The following is a 20,876-nucleotide window of genomic DNA, read 5'->3' on the forward strand; positions in this document are numbered from 1 at the left end:
AGCCCTCCGTATACACAGGATCTGCTCGGATGAGGAGGATCGCAACAGACACCTCCAGATGCTGAAAGATGCCCTCATAAGAACAGGATATGGCGCTCGACTCATCGATCGACAGTTCCGACGCGCCACAGCGAAAAACCGCACCGACCTCCTCAGAAGACAAACACGGGACACGGCGGACAGAGTACCCTTCGTCGTCCAGTACTTCCCCGGAGCGGAGAAGCTACGGCATCTCCTCCGGAGCCTTCAACATGTCATTGCTGAAGACAAACATCTCGCCAAGGCCATCCCCACGCCCCCACTTCTTGCCTTCAAACAACCGCACAACCTCAAACAGACCATTGTCCACAGCAAACTACCCAGCCTTCAGAACAGTGACCACGACACCACACAACCCTGCCACAGCAACCTCTGCAAGACGTGCCGGATCATCGACACAGATGCCATCATCTCACGTGAGAACACCATCCACCAGGTACATGGTACATACTCTTGCAACTCGGCCAACGTTGTCTACCTGATACGCTGCAGGAAAGGATGTCCCGAGGCATGGTACATTGGGGAAACCATGCAGACGCTGCGTCAACGGATGAATGAACACCGCTCGACAATCACCAGGCAAGACTGTTCTCTTCCTGTTGGGGAGCACTTCAGCGGTCACGGGCATTCGGCCTCTGATATTCGGGTAAGTGTTCTCCAAGACAGCCCTCACGACACATGATGGCGCAGAGTCGCTGAGCAGAAACTGATAGCCAAGTTCCGCACACGAGGACAGCCTCAACCGGGATATTGGGTTCATGTCACACTATCTGTAATCCCCACAGCTTGCCTGGACCTGCAGAGTCTCATTGGCTGTCCTGTCTGGAGACAATACACATCTCTTTAACCTGTCTTCATGCTCTCTCCACTCACATTGTTTGTACCTTAAAGACTTGATTAGCTGTAAGTATTCGCATTCCAACCATTATTCTGTAAATTGAGTTTGTGTCTTTATATGCCCTGTTTGTGAACAGAATTCCCACTCACCTGAAGAAGGGGCTTAAGGCTCTGAAAGCTTGTGGCTTTTGCTACCAAATAAACCTGTTGGACTTTAACCTGGTGTTGTTAAACTTCTTACTGTGTTTACCCCAGTCCAACGCCTGCATCTCCACATCATCTCTGGAAGAGAGGCAACCTGACCTACATGAGTATACCTAATCCCACTTTCCTGATTTATCTCTGTAACCTTTGGATTCGTCTAATGTAACATGCAAAGAACAATGTCCAGAAACAGAATGATTATTCTCATTTAACACATTTAATAGTGCACTTTATGGTTATAACTGTACAGACATACAAAGATATAAACACTTTCTTGGTTCTTTATGTCTTAGCATTTAGAGAGTAAAATATTTACAATTTTAAAAAAGGTACAAAATAAGTATAATTGAGGTATAAATACATGAATATTTAAATAATTAATAACATGCGTTATCCCTGTTTGGCAGTATGCAGCTAGACATGTATACACGTTTACAATACAATGGTATATACAGTGACATCAAATTCTACAAATACCAATTGAACTCTATAGACACACAGAATGGTAAGCGTTTTAAAGTGAAGGGATAACACTGAAATAATTACTGATAAAATTGTTCTTATTGCCACAAATTTCACTAAAAGCTCTTTACATAACACTGAATGGTAAATATTTTAAACATTATTAGATAAATCCTTCTTTTAATTTCTGCTCATTAAGGGCTCCAGCACCCACATATTAAGAAGGTTCATTGAGTTCCCAATGGCAGTTCTGTATTAACTACATTCCATTTAAAGCCTCATACAAACAGTAATGTTACAGTAAAACCTGTACGAAAGACCACCTTCTGTGAGAGGACCACTTGGCAACATCTTAGCACACATGTTTATAAAATCTTAAGAATTGGCATGTGAGGATGACAAAAATTAAAACAAAAAGAGAAGTGAAAGAAAACACTGAAAATTATTTTTAACATGTCAGAACTATTTCACGAACAAAAGTTCGAGACATTCCGATGCACACCATTACAAATATTATCCGATACCATATACCAGTGAATATTAGATGAGAATTGAGGAATGTTTGGTTCTATTACAAAAAATACACTCAAAAGCACACGTGTTAAGAACATTGTGTGTTATTTAGAGGTTTGACATGTGATATAGCCGCAACTTTGCCCCTATTAACTTGTGATTTACACGGCAAGTTTATGTTCATGGACAATTTTGAAGTGGAGAAGTTGTTTTGTGTAATACCATAGCTCTGAACCCACAAAAAACTACAGTACCTCATTGATCTTGCACTGTAATTGTGATGCATAGAGCAAAATATTAATCTGCTGAATTAACACACGGGCAGATTTCCCACTGTAATGTTGGCAGAACTTTGCCAGTGTACGGGGTCCATATTTTTGCCGAGGTGTCTGAGATAGCCATGTGGGAATGGAGCTTTTGCTTGCCCCTTTGACAGGACATCATTGTAAATGGGGATTCCAAATTTTGAAACTCATGTGCTCTAGTCTTCTTTGAGATATGGTATGTAGTTGATGTGGGTCAGACCAGGCTTAGCGGTTTAATTACTGGTGGTTGTGGAGTCTACCTGGAAATCCAGACCTGAATCTTTCCCTGGAATGCAACACAATTGGCAGATTAATCTATTTCCTTTCAGGACAGGGGCATTTATTGCTCAATCCCAATTGTGTTGAGATGGTAGTTATTGAGTTCTTGAATAAGGGATGCCTATTGGGCATTTTGTGTGCAACATGTAGGTTTGGGATTTGGAAGCATATGTAAGCTGTACCCACAACAGATGGCAAGTTCACTTCCCTAAAGGTCAATGGTGAACCAGTTGGGTTTCTACCTCAATCAGTAGGTTTCTTGGGTCATTTTGCTACCCTGAATGTTCTTAGATTTATTAAATTCAATTTTCATAACCTGACATGTAGGTATTTGAATTCATGACGCAGGATTTTTCTGATGGCAAAGTTTCTTGCCCAACCGCCGAAAGAGTCAACGGGGAATGCACTCCGTTGATACCCGGTATCCTGCAGCCACTTAATACTTGATGGAATTTTTCAGCAGTGCCATGTTTAAGTTGTGGCCACTGCTAGGGAGAGGGGGGACATTAAATGGAGGTTATGACCTTGTGAAAGGGTGCCTCTGATGGGCACAAGGGAAGCTCAAAGGAGATCCCTCTCCTCCAATCAAGCCTGTCACTATCTTGCCCAGTAAAAGCTGCTGAGCACGCACCAGGTGTAGGCCACCCCTGGTAGGGTGGACTGAGGCACTTAAGTGGCTACTGGTTGGTGGATGGGAAGGTGGCAGGCAATGCCCTGCATTGTACAAACCTCCTCCCCACCTTCAAACCTAATAGCAGGGGATCATAAAATTTCACCCATGATCTTAGGGTTGCTATGACCTCAGGATTGCTGGTTCAGTACAACAACTGCTAAGTTACCTCACTCGATTTAAAAGCGGTTCCTCCCAATTAGGGCTGCCTATACCCTGGAGCATTCCACCTTTGGTCTGATGTCAATTGCACGTGCTCCAGATGCGCCACTAACAGCATAGACACCCACTATCATGATAATGAAGGAATCTCCCCCGAACCCATGAGCATTTGTGGGCTCAACTGCTGATGGTGACAGACGCATTTCTGCACTTTAGCTAAACTATTGCTTCCTGTGATTTTCAAAGTCAAGTGGTTTTCCAGTAAAATCTGATCTATTAGAATGTAGCCAGGAAAGTACCACCAGACAAATCTTACTGCTTGAGTGGGAGATAGAGGAAGGATACATTTTAATCTATTTTCAGATGAGTCGTGCAAGTCGCCTGACAACACATAAAAAAAAAGCTAACATTGCCACAATACATAATAGGTTTGTTCTATAAAAGAATCAGCAGGAGCATGTCCCCTTTCACTTTCTCCATTTGGGTCCAGAATTTTCTGTTTCATAGCAGTTTTTGACATCGCTTTTAAAAGACACAACACCTTTGCAACAGCAGCAGTTTTGCAATGTTCTTCCCTGCCTTAGATAGAACAAAGGCCACACTGATTGTTGAGTGCGGCTGCATGTATTAATGTTCTGTAGTATTAAGTATCACTTTTGAAATTATGTATTTTTATCCCTGCAAACTTTGAGGACCACTGAAGGCCCTCACCCAGTGAGAAATACAAAGGATTTGGGTTTGTTCATCAACAAAACCCCAATTCTTCTATTTTGAAAATGTAGTTGGGAGTCCAGTTATATTTTCAAGGAACATTTAGAGGGATCATCAATCATTCCAACCAAACCTTCTTCTAATCTCTGGGAAATGGACTGTGTTTTGGTAGAAATGTTAAAGAGTCCATCCACCAAGAGTAAAAATCCAAATCCTGGTGGGAAAAAGTGGCCCTAAGGTGGTTTCCATCGCCTTTTACATAAATACTATATTGACAGGTTTAACTGTACTGGAAACTCATCAATTGACGGATATCATTCTGCCATGCCAGTGCCTTCTGAGCAAGCAGTGTACCAGACACCGTCCCTCACCCAATCTCTCACATTTCAGCTCCTTAGAAACACACGCACAAGCACGCACTCCTCCAGATGCACCATGCTAAGCTGAACCAAACAAACACGACTGAAATACAGAACTCCGGAAAGTATAGCAATAGTTCATAAACTATGAAGATATAGAATGAAATATAAAAAAATAGCAAATGACGTGAACACACCAGGTTATTCTTTTACATACACATGATTTATATTATACAAATTACTTGATGCTTCATAGAAGCAATTGTGGCCCCTAAACAAGCAAGTACAATACATTTTTGCACCTCACCTTTATCAAAGAGCCACTAGTCCTGTCCCAGTATTCCAGTAAAGGCCTATATGACAGCCCTCATGTACGAATTAAGCAGCTTTTTAAAAGTATGTTGCTACAGTCATAATTAGGAACTCGATTAAAAATAAAATTCATTTAAAAGGTCTGAGCGTGCAGGCCTCCATTATAAATGCGTTCATTTGGGTCCACCACAGTTTCCTTCGAAGTACATACGGTTGCTCTTTGAAGCGCTGTGCTTCAGAGTTAACATGCTAGCTCAATGAAGCAGTGTCCTAATGCTTGCTTTCTTGACTGTCGGAGCCAGGAGTATTAAAAGAGTCTCGTATTCTACCAATTTCCGCTGCGCACAAGTGTCCAAATGCTTTATTGTACCATTCTGGCATCCGCCCCCTGAAAGAATGGACAGAAAAATGTTATATCGGATTTTTTAATGCTGATTGAAAAATTAAACAAACCTGTTTGATTTTTTAAATATATATTGTGCTGACTATACTCTACAGTCGAAGATTTTCACAGCAACTTAATTGCAGTGTTAATGTAAGCCTACTTGTAACACTAATAAATAAACTTAAAGTTTAAGTTAGAAAACAGTTCTGGGGCCCTACCTTTGTAGTTTAAGGCGGTTCCCATTCGGATTACAGGGTCATTATATAAATGAGATTACACTCTCGAGCCTTTATGGAGGCCCAGTTCAATAGTGGTTCCCGTCTGCCCTCCCTGCTGCAGTCACATCACTATAATACTGTAGAAAAATGATGCTGCTTCCACAGCTGAATGCCGCAGGCCAGAGTTTTGTTCTGGTTTTGGGTGAGTAGCATCCATTAGGAAAGATCAGCAATGCAGCTTTGCAATGGAACTTACATGGAAGCAAAATTTGTTGGGTTGAGTGAGTATATTATTGTATTTCAGAATGGATTTCTTCAGTTTGCCTTTTTTAAGTGTATCTTCACACCCATACTGTTTTTCCCTTTGGGGATGAGTCGGGGAAGTGGTGACAGGATTCCCAAGCAGATTATCAACCTGTTGAACTGTATCATGAATGCCCTTCCGTGGCCAACAAGTCCTGCCTTTGGACTCGAATCCGGAGCTTTCGGCCCAGAGTTAGGAAGGCTACCACTATACAAGACTTCCTTGTTTTTTCTTGGTGCCACCATAAGCAATAGACACAATGGTACTTCTAATGGATTGTGGGTTTAATTAAATCATGCTAGGATTCATTGAAAATTGTGTCTGTAAAAATGCTCAAATGCTTGGATCAAACTCTTCTCTTCAATGTATGATAAAATAAATTTTGAAAGTTAAAAGCATTTAAATAATTTACATTTTGCACAATGTCTCTTGTCATTTTTGCATTCATATAGCAGCGTGTTTTCTTGCCAATATGGTAGCTGCATGAATATTTAGCTAAATCACACTTAATTCCTTGATGCATTTTAATGTAAGAGGGAATCAGCTTCAATCATGTGTGTTTAAAAGAAGTGGACAGCAAGGTTTGGTATGATTGTGTAAAGCATTCATACAGCCCTGGTCAGAAATACAGTAAAGTATATATTACTAACTAATACTATGAAAAAGACACACGCCAATACCTTGTGTCTATTCTACACAAGTAGGTGAGTTTGGATTTTCCTGAGCCACAAGGTTCTATTAGATATCGTGAGGTTAGAGCATTAGCTCGTACTCCTCCAACCACCGGTGTCTCATTGTGCTCCACTGAGGTCGCCACCAATGCACAGCTTCCCTTGGGCAAGTTGGTCCTCCAAGTCCTGAAAAAGAAAATAAACATGTTAGAAATGTACATTCTTAAACAGATCAAATATTCAAGAGAAATGTATTTCGATAGAACTATAAATTCAGGATCTTCCGATGTCCACAGTGACAAATGTGGAGATGACCACCGCTGTTGTGCTTTAGGACCCATCGGAAGTCCTGACTGTGCACATGCATGGTAATTGTCTGGGAAATTTAAACTTCCAATGGACTATTTTGAGCTGCCCGGATCACTCCAAGAACGCCTCTGACACTGAGCTCACGGTTGGAGACTTTGGCTAGATGCGTGAATACTTACAGCAATGTTATCCTATGGGTTAATTTCTAGTGTAAATTAGTGAATAACAGCATAACCCAACCCACCTACCCCCTACACTCCCGACCTGTCTACTCATTCCACTGACCTAACAACCAATCTCCTCTAGATCCGAACGCCCATCCCCCACTGACCTGACCATCCACTTCGATAAACACCCAGCCCACACACTCACCCACTCACAAACTACATTAAAATTCTTTAAAAAAACAACCTGAATACTGTAGCTGGTGTTGTAAGAAGGGATTTGTGTCTTCTCCAATGCTCCTCTTTGCCATTGCTCTTTGTGGATGGCTATACCGAGGGATCGTTGCTGCAACTGGGACAGGAAGACCCAGCTGTGAGGATGTATAAAAGGCTGGGTGAAATGCTCCCAATCTGCCCGTGGCAAGTGCAGTGAATCTGGTGGGAGCCAAACTGTCAGAAACCTGCCAGCATAAAATCCCATTTCAATTCTTCCAACCAAGGGCAACTAGGGATGGGCAATAAAAGCTGGCCAGCCAACGACGCCCATATCCCATGAATGTATAAAAAAAAGGTAGGTCAGTCTCTTTAATCCTCACTAAAACAGCCATCTTTGGTACCTCACCAGGCCTTTCAATCTTGCGCACAGCAGTGGGAATTTACATCGACCTCAAACCTGATTCGAATGAGTGGCATGCGCAAGGCAGTCCTCTGTTTGCCAGAGACTCTGGGGTGAGTGCAACAACTTTCTGCCAGAGTGCTGCACTGATCCACAAATGATTTTCCTACTTTCTCTCCCTTCCTGAAAGAACAGCTTCATATAGGAGCATAGCAGCTCACCAATAATCAACAAAAAGACCCATGTGTGAGCCATGACAGATTTTCAACTGTGTGGAATATTGTAGCTGATTTTGCCGAATGGTCGCATGTAGGCATTCCTGGAAGACATCACTGCAGTGAAAACCATAGGTGGTTGCTTTCCTATTATTTTGCCCAGAGAAATGGTGTCTAATTGTGGTACTCCAACTTCTGCTGAACTGAGGCTAGTTAACTATACACACCAGGAACAAAATAAGACATCTTCCTGCTTTGTATAGGCATTTGCAACAATGTCAGCTAATCTAAAAGTCTTTTCTTTACCCTTCAGAAAATACTTAAAAGAGTTTAAAAATGTTTACCTTAGGAGTACATAATCTCTGGTCGGGTGTGGGGCCATGCTGCTTTGCACATAATGATAGATATCCATTTGACTATTCAAACTTTCAATGACCTTTGAACTCAGAAGGTCATCATCCCAGAGATGACGGTCCCGTAGTATCCGCCACAGAACATCCTCTGGTGCAGCAGGAATCTCAATGCAAGCCTTCCACAATTTTAGAGGTGGTCCATCACAAACCTAGTAAAAACAAAAAATTACCCTTTAAATCGTTTCATTCCTCAAAGATGCAGCCACCATAGGTGATTTTTTTGTGATGTATTTGCATAAAAATGGCTGAAAAATGATGCACATTCCCTGAAATTGGAAGAAGACTAAGGCCTGAATCTCCGTTCTTGCATCAGGGTTGGGAGAATTCTGGGCTCTCCGAAAGTGACTCCTGAAAAACTGCCCTGGATATTTGAATTTCCCCTTCCTGGTGGAGCAGCTTTTATGGGAGTGGTGCCAGCTACCTCCAGAGTGAGCCATAGGAGCTGCCAGGTACACAGCTGGGTTGGGTGAACGGCACTTCATATCCTCCATGCCAACCTATGCCCTCCACTCATCCCCCATGACCCTTTATAGCCCCATGCTAACTTAGTGCCAACTCATGTCAACCCATGCCCCACCCATCATCTCATGCCCTTACACCCTGTATGTTAACTCACCTAGTATCCACCATGTGCAGACCTCAGAACCCACACTCAGATTAAATGAAATGATGAATTCACTATTTATAAAAACACTCTCGTTGATAAAAATCCATTCACTGGATTAATCTATTTTAATTCCTCTGGCGATATGGTGGCCTAGTGGTAATGTCACTGGACTAGTAAACCAGGGACCCAGGCTAATACCCTGGGGACACATGTTCAAGTTCCACCATGGCAGCTGATGGAATTTAAATTCTGGAATTAAAAGCTAGTGACCATGAAACTACCATCAACTGTTGTAAAAACCCATCTGGTTCACTAATGCCCTTGGGGGGGGGGGGGGGAGGAAATCTGCCATTCTTACCCGGTCTGGCCTACATGCAACTCCAGACCGACAGCAATATGGTCGACTTTTAACTGCCCTCTGCAGTGGCCTAAAATGCCATTCAGTTTGAGGGCAATTGCTGGCCTTGCCATGCCAGCAATGTCCACATCCCATGGAGGAATAAAGAACAGGCATTTGTGTTCATAGTGTCATGTCAAAGAGATTATAAGCACTTGAGGCTGTCAATCAAACTGTGAGCTGACAGGTGCTTTAACCAGTGCAGCTGCCTCCGTAAGCTAGCGATGTTCGAAGTTTGATCCATCCCCAGCACCGGCTGTGAAAATGGTGGGGGCTGGGTTCAGGGACGGGACTTTCAGACTTGAATCCCCAGCACCATCTTCTCAAGACAGAGATCATCTTTGTCTGCACAGAAATTTGGCTCAAGTTCCTGCTGGCAAGCAAATGAGAAAGATGGGCCCAAGTAGTACTTGGATCTGCCTGTTCTATGCAATTGGTGACTCTCAGTGAGTCAGATTTTAGTTCTGTGCAAGTGAATGGGATTGACATGGATTAAAATTGGGCCCACTGAGTTTGAATGCCAGTGAGGGTCAGTGTTAGGAGGCTGAAAGTGCAATCCTGGCATAGCTATCAGGACTGTTCCCTGTGGAATTCCACAGCTATCTTGCACTCCTTGGTGAAAATGGCTAATTCACTTCAAATATTCATTTACATTGCCTGTACGCTCCAGCTTTCACTCACATACATAAAGGTCTATCGCTATTGCAGTCTATTGGTGCATTCCGCTTCAAACAATAATAAACACCTTTTTGTAGGCTAGCTCTGCCGATTCTGATGTTGAACAGCTGACCCAGCCTTTAAACTTGTCTTTGGCCTCCTTCAGCAGAACATCGATGCAGTTCTGCAGGTGAGCTCGGAAGTCCGAGGATTCTCCCTGACTGGTTTTGCCCAGCTCCTCCAAGCTGACTGGCTGCAAATCCTGTTCCATGTAGGAGTTGCGGCAATGGCTCATCATTTCCTCTGGAATCTAAGGAATAACAATATAGCCACACTTATAACAGTGTCAGCAAATGTCGCTGCGTTTATAATTATTGCTGTTTAGCTTCGTACTGGATGTTCAACATCTATGATCAATTCACACTGATTAGTCTGGCTCCCTTGTCCTGGTTGCAGCCTCACATTAGCAGACATCAAACACCTGAGTTTAGAAATCTGCCGTCAGGATAAGGAAGCTGCTGTTGGAATGTTATGATGGCTAGGCACAGGTAAAATATTTTAAAATCCTTTTATTTGTGGAAATTTCTGGGATGCTCCTGGTCCCTGCTCCAAATGCCAGCTTTTGGGAGTGCCCCTCTCTATTAGGGTAGCCAGAGGGTCAGAATGGCCTGTCCTGTCGCATCTGGCATGGTTACATTGGGATTCCACCCATTGCAGCTGAACGCCCATTTCTATCTATTATAGGAAACCTATCAGCAGCATATGTAGGTGAAGTCAGACTCAACAGGCAGCTGTCTACATCCTCGCTCTGCTGTGTCGAGAGCATAGTGAAGAGCAAAATCTAACGTCGTGTTTTGAAAGAGAAACAGAAAATACTGGAAAATTTCAGCAGGTCTGATAGTATCTGCGGAGATAGAACAAGAGCTAACCCTTCATCAGACATGTTTTCACACTTGACCGAGGGTGGGATTGTCCACCCCTCCGCAGTGTGTTTTCTGGCAGTGGAGATGGCTCAACATTGGTGGCTCACCATTGGTTGTCAGCGGGATCTTCCAGTCCTGATGTCCATGGTGCTTTGCGTGGCTAACCCGTCCCTCTACCAGGAAACCCACCGCAGTGTGGGGGGGGGGAGGGACATGAACTTCCCACCGGTGGGAAGGGCTGGAAAATCCCACCTCCAAGTATTTGCTGGGTCCAAAATAAAAATGAACAACCACTATCAAAGCACACCTTGAAAAGCTTCTTGCACTCAGCGATCATGTGGGCCAGACCTTGGGTAGCAGCCAAGTTTTCATTCAGGTCCTTCTGGTCAGGTTTGCCTAAGCTTTGTTTCCTCTGTATCACTCTGGATTAAAAAGAAACAAGGCCTCATTAATACATAAATGGGTAAGGACAATAGCGCAGACACTTAGGTGCCAGCACAGTTATTTGCCGAGTTTTACAAAAGGATCATTAAACAGCAGCAAACCTTCTAAAACCTGCACATGGATCAACGATAAGCACGCAATTTATGGGGCACACTTAAACTTGCATGGGAGTAAAAATCCTTTCACTCCAGTAAGCGGGCAGCAATTTGTCTCTGCTTTAGGAGCCGTGCTGAATGTGACTCATCTTTAAATTAGCCAGTAGACAGCGTGGCAAGGTCAAAGCTTTATTTTAATTCAGGTCTTCGAGGCAGTGGTGCAGCACGGGGACAGTACTTAAAGTGTCAACTTGGAACAGGTCCTTATCAGTTTTACTCACCCACAGATGACAGCTTTACACAATAGTTCCACATAACAAACAATTAGGAAGGAGATCATAAAAACAGCACTCTCGTACTGGCGCTGTTTTAGTTAGGGAGTCTGACAACTGCTTCCTGGTGTTTACGTAATGGAATTTTCCCCCTTCTTGATGGTGAATTGGAAAACGAAGGAGTGAATTTCCGCATTTATGTCATTTCTTTTGGGTTTTCTGCAACTCTTTCGCAATTCTGCTGCAGGGATTACTGATCTTCCCTTGCATATGTGGATTTGTGTTACTGGTGTCCTTGTGCATCTGTATATAGTATCTATATATTACTGTTCTCCCCACGCAAATGTGCAGTTGTGTTTATTACTAGTCTTGCCGGCCAATTTTATATCTCTCACAATTTTTACTTTGAATTAAGCCATCCATTTTATCATTTTTTAAATAAAAATCAAGGTGGGGGGTGCGATTCTCCCAGCCCGCTGTGTTGCACTAGCAGCGCAACTTGCCTGGAGACATCAGTGGAGGCCATTTCACAGGCTCCCTGTTGGGTGCCATGGCCTCCGTGCATCTCCAGGGCAAAGTTTTTTAGCGTCATCAGCTCCACACTGATTTCCAGCGCGCAGCTGAATTCAACATTGAAATCAGGATTTCCACCCATTCAAAGGCCCAAGACTGAGACCTCTGGGCCCACTAGCATCTCCGCGACCCAGCGGGGTTCACTATTGCTCCCAAAAACGGGGAACAGGCAGCTATTCTGGCTGGAGGGATCAGAGGCCATTGAGGTCCCCCCAGGAGGTTGGGAATAAGGAGAGGTGCACCTTGGGCAATGCCAGTCTGGCAGTGTCAGCCTGGCCTCCTGGCACTGCCCAAGGAACAAACTGGCATTGCCCAAGAGGCACCTTGGCACTGCCCACCGGGCATCGGGCAGTGCCAAGGAGGTGTGGCCAGAGGGGGCAGGCCTATGGGGGGGGCAATCGGTAGGGGTGGGAATAGGGGGGGGGTTCCTGCTGCCACTCTGCACAGGGATCAGTGGCAGCGGGAGGGAGGACAGCGATCGGGGCTGGCCATCCAGGTTGGGGATGGGGGAGGGGGTAGGATCGGGGCTGCCGGAGAAGGGGTAGGGGGGAGGTGGAGACATCAGAGCAGGCTCGGAGAAATTCAGGAGGCCAGCGATTGGGCAGGAGGGGCTGGAAAATCCTGCCCAATGTTTTCTTTATTTAAAATACATACAATCTCTGTGGTTCAGAAGGAAGCGGTACCTGGGAGAGGAGTTTTCTCTCTTCAGAGTATTGAGGTGGAAGAGTGAAGGGGCCAGGCACACTGCCAGGTTGGTGGGTGTCATCTGGTTTTCTTCCACAACGCCTGTAACGTCACTAAGGAAATAGAGGAGAGTCTGCAGAGCCTCGCGATTCTCATCGGGCAGCAGCATGATGCCGGCCTGAATGGCCTGGAAGCGTTGATCCTTTGGGACATCTGAAGCACAAAATAATTTTTGTTTATTTTTCAGACTTGAAGGAGAAAATGTTGAAGGTGCTTCAATGGTTAGAGAAAGAAAACTTGCATTTTATAAAGTCCCTGATTGGAATATCTCCAAGGGCTCCATGTACAAATGAACCAACATTGAGATGCAATGGCAGCTGCTCAGTGCACATTTACTACTAGGCTTGAGCGCAAAGGTGTCCAAAGCTACTGACTTGAGTCATGTTACTGACAGATTCCAAAAGGAAGCCTGGTGAAAGTGATGAAAATGGAAACCGATGCATTCTCGTTAAGCTGCAGCCAAGCCACTTTCAGTTTAAGTTGGTAAATGCAGTGCCCAGTTTGGGACTGAACCATAACAACTAGGAAGTCTTTGTTTTAGCAATAACAACTTGAATATATATTGCATTTTAACCACAGCCAAAGAAAAAATCTCCCAAAAAATAGACGCTTAGGTAGAAAAACGTTTTGATTTCTGGGCCTTCAAAATGAGCTGATCTCAGTCAGACCAACAGTCCAGTACAGGCAATTCAGTAGAGGTTGGGGTAAAAAAAAAAGTCAGCCATTTTCCTGCTTTTGACTTCAGGAGGGGAGAGGGGAACATTAGAGCAGAAAATTATAAAAGTATTTCTATCATTTGATATAATTTCAACAGTTAGCTAATTTTTCATGCCTTTGTTTTTAACGTAATGCTTTTATTTTGAGCAGAATGGGAAGCTACGATACCCTTTTACCACAGAGCACATAATAAACTCAACACAAATTCAACTCATATTAGTTTATCCCAAACGGAATGAAACAACTTCCTTCTTAGTTCTTAAATGCACGATTAGTTTATGTTTTTGTTAGGAGGCCAAGGGTGTTGAAACTCCTAATGATTGATGGGACATGTAGGGTTGTTTTATTTTCCTTGTGCTAGGAGCTGAGTTGAAAATACATGCCCCACTACTTCAGGCAGAACACTTTAACGATATCCTGATACTGGGAGCTAATACTTTATCGTCAAAACATACATTATCACAAAATGTTAAGATTCCTCAAAATACACATTTTCATTTCCAAAGTATGCACCAGCTCAAAATGGAACACCCTCAGAATATTTACAAAGGAAGAGGAAATGAAAGCATGGGGACATTTAAACAATGACCTCTTAAGATCTTTACACCCGTAAATTGCTTATGAAATCACACCACCCTGAACATCTTAGAAAGTGGTCATGTTCCCAGGCTTGTCAGAGAAAACTTGTCAAATTATGATGTGGCAACTTTTATGAATTTCAGGAATACCAAAATAAATGTTTACTGCCAGCTTACAAGTGCAAAGCAAGAGAAAATAAAGTGGGTTCAAATGTATCGTTTCATCACTTGCTCAGGAAACGATTGTGTCAAAAATGAAACACGGTTTCTCCATTTCTGCAAAGAAAACACCAAATCCTAACAGAGCGCCCCAGATTTCAGCTGGACCCTAGCAAAGTTTGCATGGTCAGTGGGAGATCCTATGATTTAAATACCTTTGGCTAGCTAGAGTTGTATATAGATGTCCCTGCCAAAGATACCCGTAAATCCCACCGAAGAATCCCGGAACGTAAAGAAGGTGATTTGAATTCCCTACATTGAGACATCTGCCAGTTACTCACAGGATCCTCTTTCTACAAGGGGAAATGCCATAAAACTATTATCCAAAACCACAAACAAATTACTCTTCAGAGGTCCAGGCTCTCAGGTAGACCGGTGGGGGTGGGGGGGGGCATACATCGTGTACTAAAGAATGTGCATGTTGTTGAACTATGACCTTGCCCCCAGGCCTCGTGTTGAAGGCCTTGTAAAGGACAAGCAACATTCTTGGGTTTTCAGAGCTCCTGTAATGTTAATATCTCCTGGTTTTAAATTTCCTTTAAGCTGCTAATCAAAAACTAAAGACAATCCAGTGTATTAAGATCTGGAAACTTCTGCTATTACTTACACTGATAGATTTGTAGAAATGTTTCTGAGAGTTTACTAGTCATCAGAGGCTCAGGCAGATCTCTGAAATACTGCTTAAGCATGTCTGCAACATCATATGCGGACTGGCCTTCATAGTTCACGCTTTCTGCACAAGTTTCATTCATCTGCCGCAAGGCTTGGATTCGAGACTTAACTCCAGACTTTCGGAATAACCCAACCTGTTTATTAAAAATATTAAAATGTTACTTTAAAACAAATTCGCAAAGAACGGTCAACGGCAACATCAGAATCATGATGAAATGCCATTGTGTTCCTTTTTCACAATCTCTACAGTAAGGCACTGACCTGGTCCAGACACTGGTTGCGGAGGTAGCGCATGGCCTGCTGAATACTCTGAGGAAGAGGGTGTCCTGAGCGCTGGACATTCACAAGCAGGGGAACACCAAAAACATTCCGATCCTTGTAGTCTGGAACCTTGATCCTCTTCATAAACTTGGGCACAGCCCTGGAAAAGAGTGAACAGGGACCAGAATGAATACGAATGCATCTTACACACACACTTACAATGGAGCTTGACTGATGGACATAGAGTTGTATTTATACAAGCAACAACCTGCTGTCACTCTAGGCTCACACAATCTCCTGGGGCAATGCTAGAAGACCCTCAGAGGAGGAAGGAAGAAAAGTTGGGGGGGGGGGGGGGGTGAGGGGGGTAAACGATGTTTGACCATTAGATTATGACACTGCCAGCTTGATGAAATGGGGCAGAACTATGAATTTTGTACTGAAACTATGCTGCCATCTGGAAGGTTCAGTAAAGACAAGATTCTTCACCATAGCGGAAGTATCAGCATATAGTTTTAGCCTTGATTTAAGAAGTTGACTCCTTACCAGACATGATTTCGCAAGTACTAGGTACACCCTGAAATTGCACCATGAACATTATTCATCAGAGAGCCTTGGCACAGGCTGCTGGTACGTATCACAATCAATCCTGGGACTGCCCTCACCCAATAATTATGAGTACTGTCAGTTGATGTGGTCCTTATTGATAAGCTACTTTTAGTTTGGGTGCTACCAGGATGAGGGGATATCAGGCAACAAGTTTACTTGTCAACAGCAAGACATTCCCATTTTCAAGTTACAGCCGTGTTGAGAACAATCTGGTAACAGGTTGAGAGAGGGAATGACAAAAAGAACAGGCTGAGGCTGAGCATAGATGCATCATATTAATGGTCTCTATTTGATGTAAAGTTGCAGAATTGAGCTGCCAGTGGAAGTGAAGAATGGATAGAAGCACTGGAAAATTGGCCAGGATGTATAACAGGGTTAATGCACATTGCCTGCTTGCCCTATCAATAGTTAAAATCTACCTGGCTACATAGCTTAGGGTGAATAATGCAGAGTTGCTGTTTGAGTAGCTTTATTACTGTATATCAATATGTAGTTCATCATCATAGAACACAAACTATAAATAAACATTAAATTAGACCCAGGGAGACAGGAATTTCCCTGAACTTATCAGCAGACCAAGAGTTAATTGGAATTTTTCATTTACTATTTGAAATGACCTGACATGCCTTCCTTTCATTATACGATTGCCAGGATCAGATTCTCTTTGGCATCTTCTATGAAGTACCAATATCCGCTTTGATTCTCTAATTGTCAGTAATCCAATCTGATACTGATTTTTTTCTAAATCTGAAACATCAAACAAGCACCAGGGCCTGTTGGCCACACTACTGACATGTTCCACTGTCAATGAGAACATTGAGCTCTGGGAAAACAACAAAACAAAAGTGATCTCTGGTTGATTTGTATCCCAGGCAAAATGAAACCTAGTGTTCCACCTCACTAAATGATGCCACTTCTTGTAGGCCTGGATTGAACAGCTAAGCTGACAATGTGGGGTTTGTGTAACCAGAACTCCATTCCATTAAGCCTCGAGGCAGCTAGAATGTGCACTATCATTTACAACGGTATGAAATTGATGTGAAAGTTCAGGCGCTGTCAGTGGGAAACACAGTTTGACAAGCATCACCAGTGAGAAGAACCAAACATCTACAATCTGTGCACTTCACGTATTTCTTTAATGTACAAAAATACCCGATGAACTGAGGATGTATTGCTGTGCTCAACTTGAAACATTGAATCACATGTGCGGACTAAAAAAGTAACACACAGGGCATCTTTCTATTAGATATACAAAGTGCTACTGTTAGAGAAGGAGGAAGGATGGAACCATCCTTGTAGCCATAAACATTTCTTAGAATAGGCTAGACAATGAGAGTATTGTGGAACATTGTGAAAAATATACACCATCATTTCTAAAGGAATTGGAAACAAGGTTACCATTTTTGATATGGTTCGTGGAGAACTGGCCAAGTAATTCACTGCAGAAAAATTGATGGAAGTACCTATTCCTAAAGGGGTCATGTGGAACACTGGGCGGGGTCACAGCAAGGAAGTGAAATTGAGTGCAGCATGTCCTGGCGGAGGAATTTTCAAGAAAAATGGCACAGTGTCAAGTTCTGACTGAAAACCGGCATGTTTGTCCCCAGAAACACAGCCAGGATTTCACTCCAGATCTTCTGAAACTTTGTCGAGAGCAGGGTGCGTGATTTGCGCATCACTATGGTGGGGCAGGACCTGATGGAGCCAGCAAGGCCGGCTCTACAGAAATCAGGGCACCTTGTTAAAGAGTGCCCTGATCCAAAAATAAAGTTAAAGGCCCCCCCTGTTGTGTCTATACACTGTTGTGCCTCTGAAATGAATGGAAGGAGCGTTGATATTACAGCTTAACATTGTGTGAATCCATCAATTGTTTATTTTCGCATATTTAAACTCTTTCCATTTGCAGAATTATGTGAAGTATTGAAAGAATTCTCAGGCTGATTAACAATCTGATAGGCCACACTCAACAATCCTTCCATGGCAAAATGAAATGATCTGGTGCAAGATCGTTCCAGTTCCCAACAGTTTTCTGCGTTAAAACAAAAGACCTTTAACTCCAGCCCGCATTAAACACAACTTAATCTCATTCATTGAGATTAACTTAATCTCATTTATTCAATCTCATTGAATGTTTTTAATGCAAGGATAGATAAATTTTTGAACAGTAAAGGAATTAAGGGTTATGGTGAACGGGCGGATAAGTGGAGCTGAGTCCACAAAAAGATCAGCCATGATCTTATTGAAAGGCGGAGCAGGCTCAAGGGGCAGGACTACTCCAGCTCCTAGTTCTTCTGTTCTTAATAACTATTAAATGGATTATCACCTAGAGGTCCATATACATTATTCATTCATTTTCATTTCACTTCAGTTCCAACCAGTTAAATCCATGCTTGTTAGAAGGTGAATATTTCATCTTCAGTACTTACCAGTTAAATCCATGCTTGTTAGAAGGTGAATATTTCTCCATTAAGGCTGTAAGTTTAAGCAAAGAGAATTTCTGCAGCAGGTTCATCTGTGCCACAGATTGGCTGTTGATTTGCAGTGAGGCCGAATTTAAACTTGGCCGATGAGAGATCTGGAAACTGCCCCATCGTAATCGCTGTCGCCTATTTAATTAAACAACAATAATAATCATCAATGGTTGGATTACTTTTGGGTAATAGTCTTGAATGCAAGTCCAATTTACATAATTACTCAAGCAGGATTAAGAGAATTACTGACATAATGACATAATGCATGTAACTTGAAGCTAATATAGGATTGCTGGCTTCAACTCTGCAATCTTATATTGGTTTAAAATATTATTTAATATATTAAAACAGCTGTTCAAATCTGTTCAAAAGTTCAGTAATTGTTCTAGGCATTTGCAAGAAGCAAAGTAGATAGTAACAGAAGATTTCATAAGATACTTTCAGACTAAACCCATACTACATAATTTGGCTATTGTTTTAATGGTTTTAAAAGTATCTGTTATTATTTAATCATTTCAGCCCATAGTGAATTCTGGACTCAGAATTTTCAGTTTATAGTGAAATATTTTAAGTGTCTATGCGTAGAATTGTACAATTTTCATAAGAAAAGATTATTTAGTCAGTTTGAAAGTTAAATGCACCAACATTACAACACAGTGGTACAGCGGTTAGCACTGCTGTCTCACAGTGCCAGGGATCCGGGTTTGATTCTGGCCTCGGGTGACTGTCTGTGTTGGGAGTCTGCACGGTCTCCCTGTGTCTGTGTGGGTTTCCTCCCACAGTCCAAAGATGTGCAGGTTAGGTGGATTGGCCATGGTAAATTGCCTCTTACTTTCCAAAGATGAGTAGGTTAGGGGGATTAGTGGGGTAAATACATGGGGTTACAGAGTATGAATGGATAAGAGTTGGTGCTGACTCGATAGGCCAAATGGCCTCCTTCTGCACTGTAGGGATTCTATGAATACACAATGGTTTAGAATTTTCCAGCCCTTCTTGCCAGCGGGATTTTCCTGGTCTATTGCTGATTTTCAAATAAAACTATCCAGCTCTCATTTGATCGATTTTTTCAAATATCCATCACTATCTGTGAAGTTAAAACTAAACTTGTTTTTCTTTTTGACTTGTTTAGCTTCTTTACACCATGAGATTTTCAATAAGGTATCCACCAGCAGCACCTCGAGCTCCCTCTGTTGTGTTGTGTACTTGTAGATCACCACAGTTCCCCATGTCTTATTCACTGGTTGTTCCTCTGCTGAAGACTCATCACTCTGCCACAGTCAATCTGCCCCCTGTTAATGTGTAGGGATTCAATGATATGATTCTAGGGGCGGGATTTTCCAGCTACGTGTGCACCAAGTTGTGGGGTGACACAGTGGTTAGCACTGCTGTCTCACAGCACCAGGTGCCCAGGTTCAATTCTGGCCTTGGGTCATTGCCTATGTGCAGTTTGCATATTCTCGCCGTGTTTGCATGGGTTTCCGCCAGGTGCCCCAGTTTCATCCCACAGTCCAAAGATGTGCAATTAGGTTGATTGGCCATGCTAAATTGTCACTTAGTGTCAAGGGAATCAGTAGGGTAAATATGGGGGATTACAGGGATTAGACCTAGGTGGGATTGTTGACAGTGCAGACTCGATGGGCCAAATGGCCTCCTTCTGCACTGTATGAATTCTATAATTCTAAGGCTGGAAAATCCTGCCCAAGGTCAACCGTCCTTTGCTTGGTATGTGTCCCACCCGCTACGATTCCCGTGGCAGCGGGATGGGAAAATTCCCCCACCCCCCCTTCATGTGTCTGCCCAGTTTCAATGATTACAGAACATTTTCTTGTTGGAGTTAAAACTGCAAGTACACATGGCTAAAGCCTGACTTGGCATGCAACATAAATGTGATGTTGTGATTATGTCACTAATAATCTAGAGAATTTTATTGCAAATCCCACAATCACAGTTTGAAAATTTGGATTTCTTTATAATCATCTGGAAATATCAATTAAAAAGTGATCATGAAGTTATTGATTGTTCCTTGAAACCTAAATGATTTACTAATGACACTTAGGGAAGAACTCTGCCATTCCTAATCAGGTTTATATGTTGCATCGGTCCCACAAGAACTTGGCCGATTCTTATCTGCCCTCTATAGTGTCTTAACAAGTTTCTCAGTTGCATCAAACTGTTAGAAAGTTTTCATGGCAACCAGGGATGGGCAATAAATGCCAGCCTTGCCAGCAATACCAAGCATGGACTAAGAAGAAAGTTGGCAGTGTAAGGTCATAGGGATCAGGCAATAAATCACAGGGGCAAAGGGAGGAGAAACACAAGAGGAGGCCACAAATGGTAAAGAGCGATACAGAATGAACATTCATTTATAAGCAGTAGGATTGACTTGCAGAAGTACATGAGATGATGCGAGGACTGGGAGGAATATGAAACTCAAGAATGAATGGGTGCAACGATCTTCGTTTAATATTCTTCAGCATCACTGGTGGGAT

General features: G+C 42.8%; 1 protein-coding gene across 5 annotated transcripts in view; it reads right to left on the reverse strand.

Annotated features, from left to right (window-relative positions):
• Window positions 1-1,282: 1,282 nt before the first annotated feature.
• Window positions 1,283-20,876, reverse strand: part of dlc1 (DLC1 Rho GTPase activating protein) — a 476,263-nt gene continuing 456,669 nt past the window's right edge. For all 5 annotated transcript variants that reach the window (XM_078217495.1, XM_078217504.1, XM_078217512.1 and 2 more), the window contains 9 exons: window positions 18,343-18,522; window positions 15,308-15,467; window positions 14,982-15,180; window positions 12,800-13,013; window positions 11,040-11,154; window positions 9,898-10,119; window positions 8,080-8,297; window positions 6,441-6,617; window positions 1,283-5,241 (listed from right to left, as the gene is read on the reverse strand). In XM_078217495.1, the coding sequence (XP_078073621.1) occupies window positions 5,124-5,241; window positions 6,441-6,617; window positions 8,080-8,297; window positions 9,898-10,119; window positions 11,040-11,154; window positions 12,800-13,013; window positions 14,982-15,180; window positions 15,308-15,467; window positions 18,343-18,522 (1,603 nt within the window). In that variant the 3' untranslated portion in view covers window positions 1,283-5,123. The remainder of the gene's footprint in view (window positions 5,242-6,440; window positions 6,618-8,079; window positions 8,298-9,897; window positions 10,120-11,039; window positions 11,155-12,799; window positions 13,014-14,981; window positions 15,181-15,307; window positions 15,468-18,342; window positions 18,523-20,876) is intronic.

Source organism: Mustelus asterias, chromosome 1 (genome assembly GCF_964213995.1).
Source record: "Mustelus asterias chromosome 1, sMusAst1.hap1.1, whole genome shotgun sequence".
Taxonomy (NCBI): domain Eukaryota; kingdom Metazoa; phylum Chordata; class Chondrichthyes; order Carcharhiniformes; family Triakidae; genus Mustelus; species Mustelus asterias.